This window comes from Coffea eugenioides, chromosome 2 (genome assembly GCF_003713205.1).
Source record: "Coffea eugenioides isolate CCC68of chromosome 2, Ceug_1.0, whole genome shotgun sequence".
NCBI lineage: Eukaryota > Viridiplantae > Streptophyta > Magnoliopsida > Gentianales > Rubiaceae > Coffea > Coffea eugenioides.
In genome coordinates, this window is record NC_040036.1 from 66759028 (window position 1) to 66778130 (window position 19103).

The following is a 19103-nucleotide window of genomic DNA, read 5'->3' on the forward strand; positions in this document are numbered from 1 at the left end:
TAAATTTTGTGAAAATTCCTACTAACTTAAGATTATGTGATTAAGTGACCATTTGGTTACTTTTACATTTCTCCACTTAAACAAATTAATGTATTTGATTCTATTTGTACATTCAAAAATCACTGTACTTCCTCATTTTCTTATCGTATCGATATTGATTGTATTTTTTACTTTTTTAATCTTATGATGCTTAACAAATTCTAACACAAGTACTCATTCTTGCACATTGTGCAGGCTTCTCCCCTATTGATAGAAATAAAATTCCAAAGAAGAAAATCATTCATGTCATAAAGCTAAAATTTTCAAAATAACAAAACTTCTTTGGCCTTGTTTGGATTGCATTCTGTGGAATTTTTTTTTGAATTTTCACGTGAATATTTCTTATGATATTTTTCAATTAATTTTTTATCTCACATACGTCACATATTAAAAAAGTGTTACACTGTATATTTTTACAAAAACTCCCAAAAAATAAAGATCCAAATGGGAGCTCTTTCTAATGATCTGATTATGCATTTGTATATTCTGCCATTAGTTGACGGTTTGTAAACCACCCAAATGATGTATATTCATTCAATACTAAAATAATATTTAGGATACTAAATTGCTCACCAAGATAAAATACTAAATACTAACGGTGTCCTTTGCTTTTTTATTGTGTTAGTTATTGTTCCTTCTCCTCTTTCATTGAAGTCAAAACCTACAGGCTAGAAGGTCCGAAGCCACTTTGAACCCAGCTTTCCATTAAACGGCAAATACAAAAGATAATAGAATAAAACGGGCGGGGCACAGGTCATGTCTACCCATTTGAAGAAAAACAAAAACAACATTCCTAAAAAGGTTTCATTAGTATCTACTAGAAATTGACTACCCGATCTTTAGGTCGTTTCTTGCTTTTCTTTTTCTCTTTTTCTTTCTTTCCTTTTTAGAACACAAAAGGAGATGGTTTTGCCTTCCCGGAGTAACATAAACTTGACTCTTATTTAGAAACCTGCAAATTGTCAATACATGATTTTGATCACATGGAGGGAATATTTAAAAGAGATTGACTACTCAATACTTATGTTGTTTCTTTTTTCCAGAATCAAATGGAGAGGCTTTGCCATTCCCATCGGTATACTAAACTCCTCGCTAATGTCAAGTGTTTTCGGATCCATCCCTGAAGGAAGAAACCAGTCAAATGCATAGATCAATGAAGCAAGAATTAACTGAATTTGCTTTAGAGCTAATGAAACTCCGACACAAATCCTCCTACCCGCACCAAATGGCAAAAGTTCGTAGTGAGTTCCCTTGAGATCCAGATTCTTGCCGAGAAAACGTTCCGGTTCGAATGCTTAAAGGGTCTTCCCAAGTCTTGGGATCTCGTCCGATAGCATATGCATTTACAACCGCCAAGCTGTTCGTTGGAACATCATAGTTCATCACTTTGCAGGATTGCAATGCGCAATGAGGCTCGAGAAGTGGGCTTGGAGGGTGCAATCTCAGAGTTTCTTTTATACAAGATTGTAAATATGGAAGCTTGGCCAGTTGACTCTCACTTAATAAGTCTGTTCCTCCAATGGTAATTGTGATTTCATCACGAACTTTTGAGAACGCATTTTGGTTTTTGGTGAGCTCTGCTACTGCCCATCCAAGTGCTGTGCTAACCGAATCAGACGTGACAAACAACTCCTGCATATGACGAGACAATGAGGATGAGTAATTTTTTCTTATATGATTAAATTTAACTTACAATGGGGGGATCAATATAACAGCTTATTAATCAAGAGCACAACTAGCAGTAATATAATGATTGATCAATATTACAACAAAATAAGCATAAAAGGTGGGAAAAACAGTATCATAAAGTTAGACAAACTTACAAGTTATTGAGATTTGTATTACGACTTGTAAGTCTTTGAACATCAATATTTAATTAACGTAATGTTGCATTTGGGCTACAGGAAATGAAATTTCTTCATTCAAATTATTGTTCCTCTGATCCTAATTATATTAGACTACTCTGAGTAGGTATGAAAAAGAAAAAAATAAAAAACAAGGTCACTTTGACTCAAAATATACCAAGGTATGAATGAGAGATTATGGGAAAAAAAAAAGGAGTTTCCACTTGTATTCGGTGATACTAATCTTCCAAAATATATGAACTTAGTATATTCTTTGTCCATTAGTGAAAAGCGATATCCTGGATAGGTGCAATTTCACAAAAAAAAAAATTATAATAAAAGTAGATAAGAATAAGTCATCAGAAGTTATTTAGTTGGAAAATGGGTAGCTTTCATGAGATCTCGGGTTACTCGTCATACCCACGAGAGCTTTCATGTTGAATGAAGATGCGAAAAGAACAAATAGAAAAAGATTACAAATAGGCCAAAAATTTTTTTGCTTCATTAAAGTTGTAACATAGCTCTTCTTAGGAAAATACTTCTTTTGGTTTAAATTTTACTCAAAAAATAAAAAATTTTAGAATGGTTGTTAAGCAAAACATTACATTGTAAGATGGAAATTTCGAGTTTTCATTTCATTAGTATTTGTGAGCATGGGAAAGAATTAAATCAACGTGCATCAGTATCAAAACAAAATATACTAATTGGAAGATTGAGATGTCATACGTTGAAGACGTTGAAGATTTCACAATCATCAAATGAATGTCGAGAAGCAAAGTAACACGAGAAGTAAAGTAAAAGTAAAAAATAAGTCACTAGGTGATGGCAAAAAGAAGGGGTCTCCGCTCCTTCATGTGGGATTGAGAATTAGGTCATGAAAAAGTGTTTTTTAAGTGCTCTTGAGGTCAGGTTTGGCCCCCTTCAAAATCTTTGTATTTTTATTTTATTTAATTAATAAAAAATGCAATTCGAAAAAAAAAAAAAAAAAACTGTCGAATGAGAACATCTAGAAAATCTGCTCCTGATGTACCAGAATCATGTCTCCTTCTTCTCTCGCTAACAATATCCGCCCACAGAGCTCTAGTTCTTTCCTTATAATCCTTTGCCTTTTGCTTAGCTCGAAAATCCAAAGCACCAAGCAAAGGAAATATGTCAGCCATACCAGGCACAGCAAACTCAATTAGACTCCTGGAAAATTTCCTCAACTCACCCACATTATTCTTGAGGTTGACTATATCTTTGGACATCATGGTATATGTCAAAATATTGACAATTGTGGCGTAAAATATGTCCACAATAGCCACTACTTCACCTCCATTTGAGCCCAAAAAATCTAGCATTTCTTGGACCTTCTCAGCTGTCAACTTCAAATGTGGCTCTAAAGCTCGACTTGAGAAAAGCTCAGTATGTGTAGCACTACGTAAAAATCTCCATCTTTGGTTACATTCATTCAATGGTACAATTATTGAACTTTTAATGCCTGGAATCACATTGGATAAACGCAAATTAAATCTACCGGATAAATCCCGATCATTTGTCTTCAAAATTTCTCTAGGAGTTGCTGGGGAAGATGCAACTACTAGGAATTTTGAGCCTAATCTTAGGGAGATGGGTGGCCGTAAACTTGGGCAAGGTTGACTAGACATCTATGTCGATTATGTTCCCTATAATAGGCCATGCATGAGGGCCGGGAGGCAGTTGTAAGCTATTGTTAGCTTTGCACCTGCCAAAGATACAAAGAAGGATAGGCAGAATAAAGAGAGTAGAGTAGAGAAGATAATGGTTGCTATTCATGGCTTCTAGTGCTATTGTATCCATATCTCTTGTCAAATTCTGAATTTTGAAGGTGGATTTTGTATGTTGTTTTTCGTTTGGATTATATATGTATTTGGAATCAGAAATGATGAAAGGTACCACTATAAATTATAGCCACGGCCATTTGCCGGGGATATTTTACTATTGGAATTATTAATTGCAAGTCAAAATGTTCTCCAGCTTGTTTCAAGGCCTGCATTCTTTTACGTGGTGGTCTTCAAATTTAGACTAAAATTCACATAAACATCCCTGTAAAGTTTATCATATACAATTTACAAGAAGCTCCTCTTACGTTTTAGAGATTACACTTAATTCCCCAATTCATGGCCTGCAACTAGTATCATGTCCCCCACTTAACACTCAACTAGAATCATAAATGACAAGAGAAGGAACAGGCAAAAACTCAACTCTACCTAAGTCATAAAAAACAAGAGAGAGAGCAGGAGGGGTGGCTCTCTTTAGGGGGGAGGTGGGGAAAATTTGCGAAATAGATGGTTTACGACTTTACGAGGTGTAGCAACAGATTTAGGAGAGAGTTAAAGAGGTTTTGGTGAGAAAAAGAAAAATGAATACAAGGCTTGATTACCACTACATCCTCCACAAGTCAAGTGCCAGGCTGCCAGCCCTGAAATAGATTTATCAACAATTTACCATCAAATATCATGGTTAGCTTTACAGTTCATGAACATGACAAAAGGTCTTTTATGATATCATGTACATCGACTACTTTTTTTTTTTATCTTTTATGCATAAATAATTACTTACTGCCTTTTTATTATGAATATTTGTACAAATATCATCTTTTCCATTTTACCCAATTTTTTTCTTACTATGAAATTTAATTTATTATTTTCATTTTAATAAATTGATTCATCTCCTTGTCTTTAAATGGTTTTGCTCTTTGATTATATGCGCTTTAAATTTAAAAAAGTTGTGAGATGACAAAATTGAGAAGAAAAAAAAATGCCAATTAGTCCCTGCAGTAAATATTGAAGGACATATAAAACTTCTTATTGCATTTTGAAATGGAAAATTTAACCAATAATTGTGAACACAAGTCTAGGCAAAGTAATGATAAAATAATCTCAGGGAACAAAGTGTAACTTACCCCTAATTAGAGGGGAAATTTTTCTAGATAATCCAAAAAGAAAAGTAGTTTTTCATTGTTTTACAAGGGCATTTTTAGGAGGTTCAATAGGATTTTTCATTCATATCAATATATTTCATCCAAAAGGTGAATGTAGGGGAGGTAAGTGCAACTTTGAACATATGAGGGGAGCATCTTGCAATTACAACAATTCTTAGGGGGGAAATGTTAAAATAAGCCGGCAATCATCTTTATGGTGCTCTATATACAAATATTAGAAGGGTTTCACGCCGGCTAGACTCTAAACGAATAAAGCAACAATCGTAATATGAAAGCTATTTTGCATTAGTTCAATTAGCAACTCATGCCTGAATGACATATTAACGATATCATAAACATATGGAAGAGCTCAAGTTTACAAGTTGCTAGTATTGGTTAATGGAATTAAAAGTCAATGGTCATCTTTATTGTACCATATATATGATAACTGGTTCATTTCGACCAGGAACAAAAATAAGTGAAGCAAGAGATTTTTGTACTTTAAAATCTATTCTTGATCAGTTTAATTAATTAGCAATTCATACACGAATGACAGATTAAGGATGGAAGCGTATTTTGGTGGAGGTCCATGTTTATAAGTTGCTAGCCGGCATTGGTCAGTGGATTTAAATGTCAATGATCATATTTAAGTGACTAATTTCAGCTAAAATAAATGGCTAAATAATGCAACAATTAAACCTGGAAAGATATTTTTCATCACTTTAGCAACTCAAACATGAATAGAAGATTAAGGATAGAAGCTGAAAACCTGAAACTCAAGCTTTGGTACCATGATAGCATATATATTCTGGTTTTTTATTTGGATAACTTTTTATACGCTATCAATGTAAACAGTTTTTTATACAAGTAGCTTTAGATCATACTACATAACATAAGTTTAAATTTAAAATTTAAATCATGCACATGTGATATATATTCAAGTTTCCCAGTGTAAAAAAATCATTTTATTATCAGTGTATAAAATATTAATCCTTTTTATTTTTGACTTCTCCCAATTCTTCGCCATTAATTGACTTTCATATTTGCCTATAGTGTAGTCATAAGAAGTTATATCAAATCAATTTTCATTTTGTTGTTTTCACAGATAGAGAGAATATGTTGGCATATTAAATCAAGGTTCAAACTTAGAAATTTTCATATTAGTATTTAATAGTGTTTTAGTCAAATTAGGGTTTTAGTAATTTCATTGGAGTCAAGTTATGGTAGTTTTATTGTTTAGGATTCAGTATCTTATTAGAAAATTTCTTATTATTGTACGATTTGTTTATCAAGTCATCTAGTCTATAAATGGGAAGTCATATTATTGTATTTAGTTGAGAAGAGTGAAGGACCGAGAGCCTTGTTCTTGTGATGTGATTAATAGATTATTATTATTGGTATTATTCCTTTTCTTCCATACATATTTTTATGTGCATAAATTGCCTCCCCATATACACTAATTTTATGAACTTTATCTCCTGCACTGCCACTTTTAATCCCACCATTTCCCTACTAAGCAAAAAAAATTTTAAAAAAAACACATCTAAAGCACTACCAAGGAATATGCCAATAAATGTAATTGCAAAACAAACCATGTTTGCAAATCTGTAGAAAAGAAAATTAGTTTGCACTTTGAAAATTGAGAAGCCATGGAGCCAACAACTATTGTAATTAACCACAAAAAAAAAGAAATGCAAAACTAACAACTCTTAAATCTAGAAATTTGAAAAGTAAAAAAGATATGGGATTTGTACTTTGCAAATTGGAGGATAAGAATTAAGAAGGGAGAGAGTAGAGGTAGAGGTAGAGGTAGAGAAATGAGACTGATATTAGGAGGGAAAAAAATGGATGATGACTGCTAGTTTGAGCAAATTTCAGGGATTAATGTTTTTAGATTTTTTGTTTTTTGTTGGAGTTGTAGTTAGTGTCTGTTTGATAACATAAAAAAGTGCTGAAACTGAATTCATTCAGACATTCAGATGTTTTGGGTGTTTGATAAATAAAAATTTTTCTGCTGAACTTATTAAGTGGTGCTGAATTTGAATGTATTTTTTTCAGCACAAGAATTGTAACTGAATGCTTAATTTGATAAGAATCAAGAGATTTACTTCAACTACTTTATCTTATCTACCAAATCTATCCTTGTTTGTTAATTACATTCAAAATCCTTATCTAATTAAACAACCTGACATTCTCTGTCTAATGGCTTTCTACTTCTATTTTCTCCCTATTTAATGATTTTTTTACAATTTCTCCATGCTCCTCACATCTGTCTACTCCTTATCTTTTTCCATCTTTCTACTCCTGCATAATTTTGTCATTTTTTTCCTCCCAAATTTTTTTATTGCTACCATACTCACCGATCTCAAATTCATTATTTCCAAGGTAGATTATTTGTTGTTTTGCGTCAACATTTTTCCATTGAAGTAATTAAATTTCTATATAATTTGGTGTGAATTTAAAACTTGTTTATTGCAGCTTCCTTTTGCTTATATTTGGACTTTTCTTATCAAACTCTGATTTAAAAATATATTTGCACCGATATTTGGACTTTTCCATAATATATTTCTTCTTTTATATTACTTTGATTTAAACATAAATATTGTCATTTTCATATCTAACAATTTTAAGCTAATTAAATCATAGGTTCTATTTCCTTTTTGGATTAAAACATAGAAGGGCAAAATTGTACAATTTAGCTTATTAAGCATTAAGTTATAAATGTTTATCAAACAGTATAAATATGTTCAGCATTAAGATTCAGATATTCATATATCTCTTTTCAGTGCTTAATATTCAATAAATTAATTGTTTCAGTATTCAGAATTCAGAATTCAGATTCAATTTTATCAAACAGAGCTTTAGTGTAGAAAAACTTAAAAATCGATGGTTAACAGTTTGAACAGGTTCACGAGTTCGATAGTTTTGATCAATTTTGACCAGTTATTTATTAATTTGGACCCAAGTAGTCCATCTTGAGTCAATTTAAGTAATAAACTCACTTTAAACCAAATGGACCGTGCATTTCCATTTTGAGGCCCACGTGGTATTGGCCCAATATCAGTCCAAACACAACTAGACTTGCTACAAACTTAATTTAATTAAATTTAATCAAGAGTAATTTAATTTATTTTTTTATCTTTGTTTTTTGGCCAAAATGGCATCATTTCATTCATCAAAACCAAGTTACACATCCTGGAGCAACTGCTCCTCAACGTCTGCTTGAGCACTATCAAGCAACCAAACTGGAAAACAAGCTTTCCAATCAACAACAGACCCTAAATTTAGAGCAAATTTTGCTGACTTATGGCTAATAGAGTTGAACTCCCTTCGAACAAAGGAGAAACAACATTTCTCAAAGTTATGTTTTAGCAGCTTAATATCCTGCAAAACTGTGGATAGAACCACATCATCCATATCCTTCAGTATTCTATCTATTACAGCCTTACAATCTGATTCTATAATGATCCTTCCCCAGCCTTCCAAAGCAGCTTTAACCATTGCAGTTCTGATTGCCAATGCCTTCTCGAGTATTGGTGCTGAACATGTAAAGGAAGGACAAGCCCATGTAGCAACCAGCTTCCCCTTCCAATCTCTAGCAACAATACCCCAGCCGGCTTTATTTGTCTGCTGATTCAAAGCAGCATCAATATTCAGCTTGATCCACCTTTCATCAGGAGCAGCCCATCTTTCTTGCTTCCTTACCCTTTGCCTTAACTCTCTCTCTTCCTCCCTTATTTATTTTTTTATCTTGACTAAATAAATTAAATTAAATTTTCAACTGCTTACAGTGTCAAAAGAATCGTTTGAAAAAATAATGTTTTCAAGTCTTTAATATGGCTTTAAGTTCACGCCTATGGAGGTATTATCTGCCTTGTAGTCTGTTTTCTGTAAAGGCCAGCTTTAATTTTAACTTTGCTCTTAATCCAAATTTGTGCTTTATTACCAGCCAAGTAATATTTCTGTTTATTCTTTAAGTTTTATTGCACTGTAATTTTCTTTATTTCAAGCTTGTGCAATAGGATATATTCCAGACGATAAGGAATTTCTTATTTTGCAAGTTTCCTAATCTTAAATGGGCGACTATGTGAATTTGCAACTTTCCTGCGTCAAAATGATTTAAGCAAGTGAACTATTTTTTTGTTTTCCTTCTTCTGCTTGTGGTGGGGCCTCGGGGCAAGAGGAAGGAGAAAGGTAAAAAATTATTGCTATTTGTGAAAATGGATCTTGAAGAAGTTGTTAAAATGTATGCTCTAAAGTCTAGGGCTTTATCATGTACTTTACTATTTACATTTAATGAATGGCATTTTATTTTATTAATTATATTTTTATCAATTAAATAGATAGAGTCAGTAAAATAAATGTATGCATATATAAATGTAATTATGATATTATGATTATGAAATACATTTAACTAGGGTTTATTTTTAAATAGATCTAGTCATAACTTTAATATACGAGACACTATGAATACGGATTTCGCATAGATTATGTTTTCTCCTTTTAAAAGAATTAGTAGATCTCATTTACTATAATATATCAATATCAAAACTAATTATGCAGGTACTTAATAAAATGATCATGTTCACTAAATTGATCCACATGAAAAATATCACATGGATAATTATTTAAATGACAATGGTATATTTTTTAGATGCTATGCATACATATGGTAGTAGTATTTGAAATTATCATAGTATCTTGAGCGCAAATTATTATACTTTGGCTCTTAAAGGGAAAGTGGATTTTTGGCAATCATTTGTTTATGCATGGATGAATTTAATGGTCACCGAAAACTAGATAATAAAATTAATCCTTGTGTTAATGAACTTGATGTGCTGGCACCATATTCTTATGTATTTCGACACCTTAGCATGATCCCGAGTCAAAATGATGTCAGACTAATAGAAACTTTGGCACAGTCTGTACTGGGTAAAATACAAAAAAGCCTTTTTTGTGGTTAAATTAACCTATGGAAAGCCTCTTATGATTTCAAATCATACATTCTAGTTCCTCGTGATTTAAACTAATTTGAAACTGCAACAAAAATCATCAAAACTAATGGAGATGGATGAAATGACACAGGCCCCGTTTGGAAGGTGAGTTTTTTGAGTGTTTGTATAAAACTTTACTGTAGATAACTGTAGAAGTTGTAGAAAAACTTTTGTAAGAAGAAAAAACTTTTTTCCTTTACCTTTTCTTTCTTTTTTTTTTCTTTCTTTATTCTTTTCCTTCCTCCCTTCCCCTTCCCTCTCCCCCTTCCCTCCCCTGTTCCCTCTCCCAACACTGCCAATGAAGCAGCAACTTTCTTCCTTTTTTTTTTTTGCTTTTTTTCTCTCCCCTTCTCCTGCTCGCCACCCCTCTTCTCCCTCTCCCTCACCCCCTCTCGTCCCCTATCCCCTTCCCCTTCCTTTCCCCGCCACCCCTCTTCTTCCTCTCCCTCTCCCCCTCTTCTCCCCTCTACCCTTCCCTCGTCCGCCTCTGCTTCACCTGCCGGCAGATGAAGCAACAAGCCAAACTTTTTTTGTTCCAATTTTCCCTCTCCCTCTCCTCCCTTCTCTCCTCCTTCTCTTGCCGGACAAAGCAGCAATAGACACTTATTATTATTATTATTATTTTGCAATTTTCCCTCTCCCCTCTCCTGGGAAAGAGAGGTGGTGGCCGGCAACAGAGGTAATATTTAGGAGGAGTAAGATGATATATCTACGAAGGAAAGAGATCGTGTTGTCGGAGGGACCAGTTAAGGCTATGGTACAAAATTCTCAGAAGCAGCGGGACTGCAACTCCTGTTCCCGACTTAGGACGCAACACAAACTTCACGGGCCTGCTTGGCAAAATATGGCTTCCTTCACTTTTAGTGATCCATGAAGCGCTTCTGGATTTAGAGCTTTGGACTTTGCTCCCAACAACATGTTCATTTGTGCTGGCTCGTAGGAAAAGATGTTGATTCTGTCTTTAGCAGCTTGCTGGGATATGGACATTGCAGGGGTGGGGGAGGAAGAAGAAGAAAAGGGAAAGGGAATTTTATTTTTTTTGTGTTTTAGGTATTTTGAAGTGTGTAGATAAAAAACTTTGAGAAGTTTTTTAGGTTACTGTAGCTAAGTTGGTAACAAAATTAGTATAATACAAACTTGAGTAAAAACTCAGGTTCCAAACAAGCCCACAATTACCCTAATATATATAAGCGACCTATGAAAAGACCCCTATAATTAAACTAACCTATGAAAAGACACAACCTTGCTGCCACCACCATTCTCCACCTTCTACCGCCACCCTTTCCTTTTTCATCCTCTCTCTCTTCCCCTCCCTCTTTGTCCTCCTTTCCCTCCACTGCACCCTCGTCAACAGGACCCCGTTTCCACACCTCTCCACCTCCTTTCCGTGACTAGATCTATCGCAGGAGGGAGGGGAAGGGGTGCAAGGGGGCAATCTGGTTGCAACCCCTTCCCTACACCTGCTTCCCTCTCTCCTGTGACTAGCTATGGTCACCAAGCAGGGAAGTGGCTGTGAGAAGAGAAGAGGGAGCGGAATGCAGAGGAGAGAGGGGGAAGGGAGAGAAGGAAGAAGGAGAGAGAGGTGGTAATGGAGGGGAGGGTAGCAGTGAAAGGTGGAGAGTGATGGTGGCAAGTGGTGGGGGGTAGTGATGGAGGAAGAGATAAGGGTGATATTTTATTTTTATTTATTTATTTTGTATATAGAAATAAGATAAGTTTAGTTAGGAGTTTTTATTTAGGGTAAAATACACTTTACCCCCTTGTGGTTTAGCATTTTTTACATAATTCCTTTGTGGTTTGAAAAACTATATATAACCCCCTTATAATTTGAAATAAAGTATCAAAGTTACGGAATTTGCATTCCATGATGAAGTCAACTAAAATGTCAAAAGTATTTCTTTGTCACGGAATTATATATACATTTTAAAAATCATAAAGAGGTTATGTGATAAAGTACTAAATCATAAGGGGGTTATGTAGTAAAACATAAAACCATAAGGGATTAAAGTGTCATGTATATTTATTTATATATTTTAGTCATTTCAGCCATTTTAGTTTTTATATAAGGATATTCTCGACATTTCTTTGAGTTCTGTTACAAAGAATCTTTTCCATCACATTGATTTTTTAGTCCAAACTATGAAGAAGTTATGTATAAATTTTGAAACTACAGAGAGGTTATATGAAAAATCGCTAAACTATAGGGGGTAAAGTGCATTTTACCCTTTTATTTATTTATTTTGTTTGTAGAAGACTGAAGAGTAGTAGTCTATTTGGCACGGGAACACAAGTCAAATTTGGGATATTAACGCCATTTATATCAAAAGTCTATATTCATACTTGAAAGCTACAACAAAGACTGATACTTACACTTCATTAGCTTTAACGGCCAAAAATCCCAGCCAAAGAAAACTACTGGAGTACTAAGCAAGCCAAAATTCATATGGAGTTCTTCGCGGCAATGGCCGCCCGGCCCGACAGTATAACGTAACGGCAGACACCATACACTTGAACCATTTATTTATGGTCCAATCCAAATGTAGAAGCCAACAAAGTAAACCAAAAAAAGCAAGACCATCGGGAAAATATAATGCTCCTTTTTTTGAGCGTGCATGGGTGGCTGAGAGCTCTGCTCTTCTCTCTCTCTCTCTCCCTCTCTTTTTTAATTTATTCCCTTCACTTTTTTGTTCTTTTTCTTTTTTCCTCCATAATAGTTGGTTTTGTTTATATTCTTTTCTTCTCTCTATCTATTGGTCCTTTTTTTTCCCCTTTTGTTAAAAGAAATGTTCATTTAGTGTGTTTCAAATTTTATATTTTAAATCAGTTACTGTTAACAGAGTTGGGCAAAAGTTACTGACAACGATAGGCGTTGCGTTATTTGGCCAAACTACAGGATCCTTTTTGTAAGATGGACAAACCTTAAGGGAGATAAATGTAATTAACACTTGCTAAAAGACTAAAAGTTTTGGGATTATATTTCATTGAGGAAAATAATACAAGCTAATAGTGGGCTGCCTTATCAGCCAATTAGAAAAAAGATTGCCCTGTGTAAGAATCATTAATACAATGAGAAAATATTCAAAAGAAAGGGATTTTCCTTAAACATGGAAATAAGAGAGGATGCTTATTGAAGATATAAAGAAAGTAAAAGATGATATTGTGAGTGTCCCTTCAAATTGTAAAGAACTTTTTAATTTATAAAAAGAGAAATTAGCTCTTAGTTCTATAAAAGGGGGAAATAAATATTGTGAGAGGCTCTTCAAATTTCAAAAATACTTAAATTTATAAAGAGTGAAATTACCCTTTTATTCTATTGAAGGGGAAAATTTGCCTCTTGAGCTACTTGCAAGGTCAAACATGGTCTCCAACATCTTCAATAAAAAAGTGGAATTGCAAATGCTAAGGCAAGTTAGGGCTACGTCTCAACTTTCTACCATTGAATCCTTTTCACCTTGGTATTTCATTTTGACAAATTCATTTTTGGTGCCAACAATTTCTTAAGTTTTTTGGTGCTCCTTTTTCTTGCTCGATAACAACTATATGCAACAAATCAGTTAGTTGAGAAAGATGATGCAACGAGTTTTAACAGAGTTACAAAGAAACTCTTTGATGAAGTAGGCACAAACGAGTCTAACTCAGAATGCCGTGGGATAGTATTCCACACATTTATTCTCATTCACCCACAAAACACGCCACAATTGTACAATTGCTTGAGATTTCGTACAATTGTGCGATTGTTGTATTTTTTATACTATATGGTGTAAATTTATATAACTTTTTTGTGCTAATAAATTTTACTCATACATACCATATTAATGCATAAAACACATCTGTCCCTATAAGCGTATATCCACATTGTACAGGTAGTGCACCAATCGCACCTAACACCAACCGGACCTACCCCATTCTGCTCCCACACTGGCAATACACTGATTCAATCGTGCTCCAATGGTATTCTAACAGTTTATTGCCTTTCCTTTTTTTACCTTCTACTTTCCTTTACAACAAACAAAAGGAGAGAGATTTGCCTTCCCATGGGAAACATACATAAGTGTAACTGTTATTTAGAAACCTGTAGAATATCAAAACATGATTTTGAACATAGGATGCGGGAAATATTTAATGGAGATTGACTATACAATCCTTAGGTCGTTTCTTTTTTCCAAAATCAAAAGGAGAGGGCTTGCCCTTCCCATCGGTACTCTAAACTCGTCGCTCATGTCAAGTGTTTCTGGATCCATCCCTGAAGGGAGAAACCAATCAAATGCATGGACCAATGAAGCAAGGACTAATTGAATTTGCTTCAGAGCTAATGGATATCCGATGCAATTCCTCCTACCTGCACCAAACGGTAAAAGTTCGTAGTGAGTTCCCTTGAGATCCAGATTCTTGCCGAGAAAACGTTCTGGTTTGAAGCTTAAAGGGTCTTCCCAAGTCTTTTGATCTCGTCCAATAGCATATGCATTTACAACCCCCAAGCTGTTCTTTGGAATATCATAGTCCGTCACTTTGCAAGATTGCACTGCACAATGAGGCACTAGAAATGGGCTTGGAGGGTGCAATCTCAGTGTTTCTTTTATACAAGCTTGCAAATATGGTAGCTTGGCCAGTTGACTCTCACTTAACAAGCCTGTTCCTCCAATGGCATTTGTGATTTCATCACGAAGTTTTAACATGGCATCCTGATTTTTTGTTAGCTCGGACATCGCCCATCCAAGCGTGGTGCTGACCGAATCAGAAGTAACAAATAACTCCTGCATATGGATTATACCAAGAGAATGAGCATTTCTGTTTTCTTTTATGATTACAAATATAACTCGCAATTTGGGGTTTCATATAACAACTAACATATCAAGATTAAAACGAGCATCAATACAATAACTAATCAAGATTACAACTAACTAAGCATACACGGCGGGATATATAGTGACATAAAATTAGACTAAACTTCCAAGTTATTGAGATTTGATTCCATGACTTCTAACTCTTTGAACCTCAATGTTTAACTAACATAATGTAACGTTTGGAACCGAAATGAAATTTCATCATCGGAATTATTTTGTCTCTGATCCTAATTATAATAGATTACTGTAACTAGGTTTTGAAAAAAAAAATCACTTTTACTAGTCCTGCCGACACAAATTATATCACAGTATAAGTGGGAGATAAAAACACAAGTTCTCCCTAACCACACGCTCTGATATCACGTGTTGGGAAGGCCAAGGGGTGATCAAGAGACACAAAGATTTACCCAGTATATTCTTTGTCCATTAGTGAAATTTATCCTAATAGGGGCAATTAAAAAAATAGTAGCTGCAAAAAAAATGAAAATAAGAAGGATATACAGAAAAAAAAAAAGAAAGAAGTTATCAGAAGTTATTTTGTTAGGAAATAGGTAGCTTTAATGAGTCCTCGGGTTGTTTGTCATGCCTATGAGAGCTTTCATGTTGAATGAAGATGCTAAATGAACAAATAGAAAAAGATTACATATGGTATGTGTGTCTTATACATACATACATGCATATATATATGTATATGTATTTATGTATTTTATTATAGTAACCAAGTAATTCTTAGCGAAATGCTTCCTGTGGTTTAAGTTTTACTCAAAAAATTCAAAAGTTTAGATTTGTTGTTAAGCCAAACATTGCCTATTGTAAGGTGGAAATATCGAGTTTTGATTTCGTTAGTATTTGTGAGCATGGGAAAGAATCAAATTAACAGTATTTAAACAAAATGAACCAATTGCAAGATTGAGATGTCATACGTTGAAGAGGTTGAAGATTTCACAATCATCAAATGAGTGTCGAATGAGAACATCTAGAAAATCTGCTCCGGATGTACCACAATCCTGCTTCCCTCTTCTCTCGCTAACAGTATCAGCCCATAGAGCTTCATTTTTTTCCTTATAATCCCTTGCTTTTCGCTTAGCTTGAAAATCCAAAGCACCAACCAAAGGAAATATGTCAGCCATACTAGGCACAGCAAGCTCAACTAGAGACCTCGAAAATTTCCTCAACTCACCCACGTTATCCTTGAGGTTGATTATATCTTTGGAGATCATGGTATTTGTCAAAATATTGACAATTGTAGCGTATAATACGTCCACAATAGCCACCACCGCACCTCCTTTTAAACCCAAAAAATCTAGCATATTTTGGACCTTCTCAGCTCTCAGCTTCGAATGTGACTCTAAAGCTCGACAGGAGAAAAGCTCGGTACGTGCAGTGCTACGTAAAAACCTCCATCTTTGGTTACATTCCGCGGATAGTACGATCATAGAACTTTTAACGCCTGGAATCACGTTCGATATACGCAAAGTAAGCCTACCAGATAAAGCCTGGTCGTGTGTCTTCAAAATTTCTCTAGCAGTTGCTGGGGAAGATGCAACTACTATCAATTTTGAGCCTAATCTTAGGGAGATCAGGGGACCGTAAATTTCGGCAAGGTTCGCTAGACATGTATGTGTTTTTTCTCCATCTAGGTCGAGTATGTTGCCTATGATGGGCCATGCACGAGGGCCGGGGGGCAGATGTAAGCTGTTATTAGCTTTGCACCTGCTAAAGGCATGAAGAAGGATGGGCATCATAAAGAGAGTAGCATAGAGAAGATACTGGTTGCTATTCGTGACTTCTAATGCTATTGTATCCATATCTCTTGTCAAATTCTGAATTTTGAGTGTGGTTTTTGTATGTTGTTCTCCTTTTGGATTATATATATAATTGGAATCAGAAATGATGAGGTACCACTACTATTAAATATACCCCACGTGCCAGGGATATTTTACTTGTAGAATTATTTTATTCCAAGTCAAAATGTTCTCCGGCTTGCTTCTTAGCTGCATCCTTATATATATATATATATATATATATATATAAGAGCAAGGCTGCATCCTTTTACTTGCTGGGTTTCAAATTTTGACTAAATTTCATGTAATCACCTCCCCAAAAATTTATCACATACTAGTGGTTGAGACACACCCGATGTGTTTACAACTATTAAAAAGACATTATAAATGATTAGTATTATTTTTTATTAGAAAGTAGTAGTATAAAATAGTTGATCTGTTTTAGTATTTCAAAGAAGTGGCAGTTACAAAACCTAGCGTATGCAACTACCCTTGTTGGGAGACTCACCCACCACAGCCAGGTGTGCGACCCGGGTCGACCAACGGATTAGTCAGGGCAAAGCCCTGGATACCGTGGCAGGCAACCAAAAAAAAAAAATAGAAGTGGCAGTTTTTTTATAGGAAAGTGGTAGTTATTCAAGAGATGTGGAGTTGTTGTAAAGAGATGGGTAGTTAGATTGATGTAATTATCTTTAGAAATAACGGTAGACTAACCAATACATTAAATAACATAATTTATTTACATCAAACCCCTCCCTCACACTTTAAATATAGGATAATAATTAAGAGAATTTCCTTTTACATTTCAAAATTATGCTTACCTCCGATAGTGACGTACAATTGCTATAATAGTGATGGCCATGGACCCGGAGGCTAGAACGGTTGCTTCTGCAACCGTTCGTGAAGGTTATGTGCATTTTGCACACGGCATAACTCTGTTTGCATACGGTGTAATTTACTTTCAATAACGCGTAACTCTGGAACAAAATTTTGTGGGTCCACGCATGTTGTTAAAAACGAGATATAAGATGAAATCTGGACCTTACAATTTTTTTTGACAAGATTGCCAGGAACAGTAACCATCCCTGCCCCTCCTCCGATAGCCATGAGGACAGTGCCACAAGTGCCCGTCCCAGCTCCCGCTTATAGATTAAATAAATATATAGTTATTAACAACAATATATATACATATTATACTTATAAACATGTGTGCAAGAATTAAATCAAGATTGTTATTATTATTATTATTATTAGTTTCCATATTGTTTGGTCCTGGTCTCCTAGTTATGTCGGTAGAGGTTTTTAAGTCAAGTCCAATTGTGTAATTGATTCCTTTGCGGTTCGGAAACTATGCTTTAGGAATCTCAGCTATCTATATATACGTGTTGGTCCACGCTCTACGTATATATTGACAGTTAAGAAATTGAGCAATAAAGTCAGTGAATTGCCTCCCTGTGGCTGTGCGTATTTCTTGTTCTTGGCCTGTGCCGCTGTCTTTTGTTGTTTCTGCTGCCTACTCAATTTGAGTTTGTGAGATTTATTTGTTGTTTTTCTGTAGGTAAATTTCCTATAAAGTGGTACAAGAGCTTTGCATGAGATCCTCAAAAATTGAAATATGGATCCACATTATTTACAATATTATCATGTTTTTATCTTTGATGGTGAAAACAATTTGGAGATTTGGAGGTCGATGATGGAGAAGTTTTTATGGTAATTGAAATTTGGAATATTGTGGAAATATGATACACGGAACCAACAAGAAGTACAGAATTATCAAGTAATGCAGTTACAAAGTTAGAGAAAAGTAGACACATAGATGACCTGGCATTTCACTATCTCAATACCAAAGTCGAGTTGCGTGTAGCCAATAAATTCATACATGCAAAGTCGACAAAAGAGGCTTGGACAATTTTAGTGAACTCAAATCAAGGTACTGCTAATGTGAGAAAAATGAGATTTGAGTTGGCCCAAATGAAATCCATGGAGCTAGTTAAAAATTTTATTGGTAGAATTAAAGAAATTGTCAATGATATGGAGTCCAATGGTGAGAATTTGGCAAAAGTTAAAGCTATTGAAAAAGTCCTAGATCTCTAACTACCAAATTTCATACCAAGAAGACGGACCTTGAAGCGACAAAGGACCTTGATACATTGTCACTAGCTGAATTGGAAGATGAATTGCATGCGGATGTATGAGATGCCTTTGAATCAGTAGCCATCAGATATAGAGGAGATGAATTGTACATCTACAAATCAAAAGGGCCAGAATTTTAGAGTCAGAGGACATAGAGGCAGAGTTAACTTTCATGTCGTGGTAGAGGTAATTATTTGTACCAACCTATAAATAATTCTAATAGAGGCCAACAAAATAATCAGTAGCAGAATCAATGAAATAATTTTTAGAGACGTAATAGATCCAATATTCAATGTTATAATGTGAAAAAACTAGTCATTATTAGAATAAATGTTAGTCTAATAAAGAAGTGCATGCTACAGTGGCTGAAAATAGTGGTGATAGACAGAAGACTTTGTTGCTTTCTAGTTCTGCAACTGAAGAATCTAAGGACAATGACTAGTTTATTGATTCTGGCTGTAATAGTTATATGTGTGGTAAAAAGGAGATGTTTTCTGATATGGACAAATCTTTTCATACATATG

At 34.7% G+C, this 19103-nt stretch overlaps 2 protein-coding genes across 2 annotated transcripts; both read right to left on the reverse strand.

Moving 5' to 3' along the window:
- Positions 1 to 1251: 1251 nt before the first annotated feature.
- On the reverse strand, positions 1252 to 3529 carry LOC113760069 (probable (S)-N-methylcoclaurine 3'-hydroxylase isozyme 2). Its single transcript, XM_027302642.1, has 2 exons — positions 2888 to 3529; positions 1252 to 1671 (listed from the first exon to the last, which is right to left on the reverse strand). Exons 1-2 carry the CDS (start codon positions 3527 to 3529, stop codon positions 1252 to 1254), a joined length of 1062 nt encoding a protein of 353 aa, XP_027158443.1.
- A 4481-nt stretch (positions 3530 to 8010) lies between these two features.
- Positions 8011 to 16470, reverse strand: LOC113760070 ((S)-N-methylcoclaurine 3'-hydroxylase-like protein). The gene is made up of 4 exons (XM_027302644.1): positions 15586 to 16470; positions 14158 to 14572; positions 14006 to 14061; positions 8011 to 8451 (listed from the first exon to the last, which is right to left on the reverse strand). Exons 1-4 carry the CDS (start codon positions 16468 to 16470, stop codon positions 8011 to 8013), a joined length of 1797 nt encoding a protein of 598 aa, XP_027158445.1.
- Positions 16471 to 19103: the final 2633 nt, after the last annotated feature.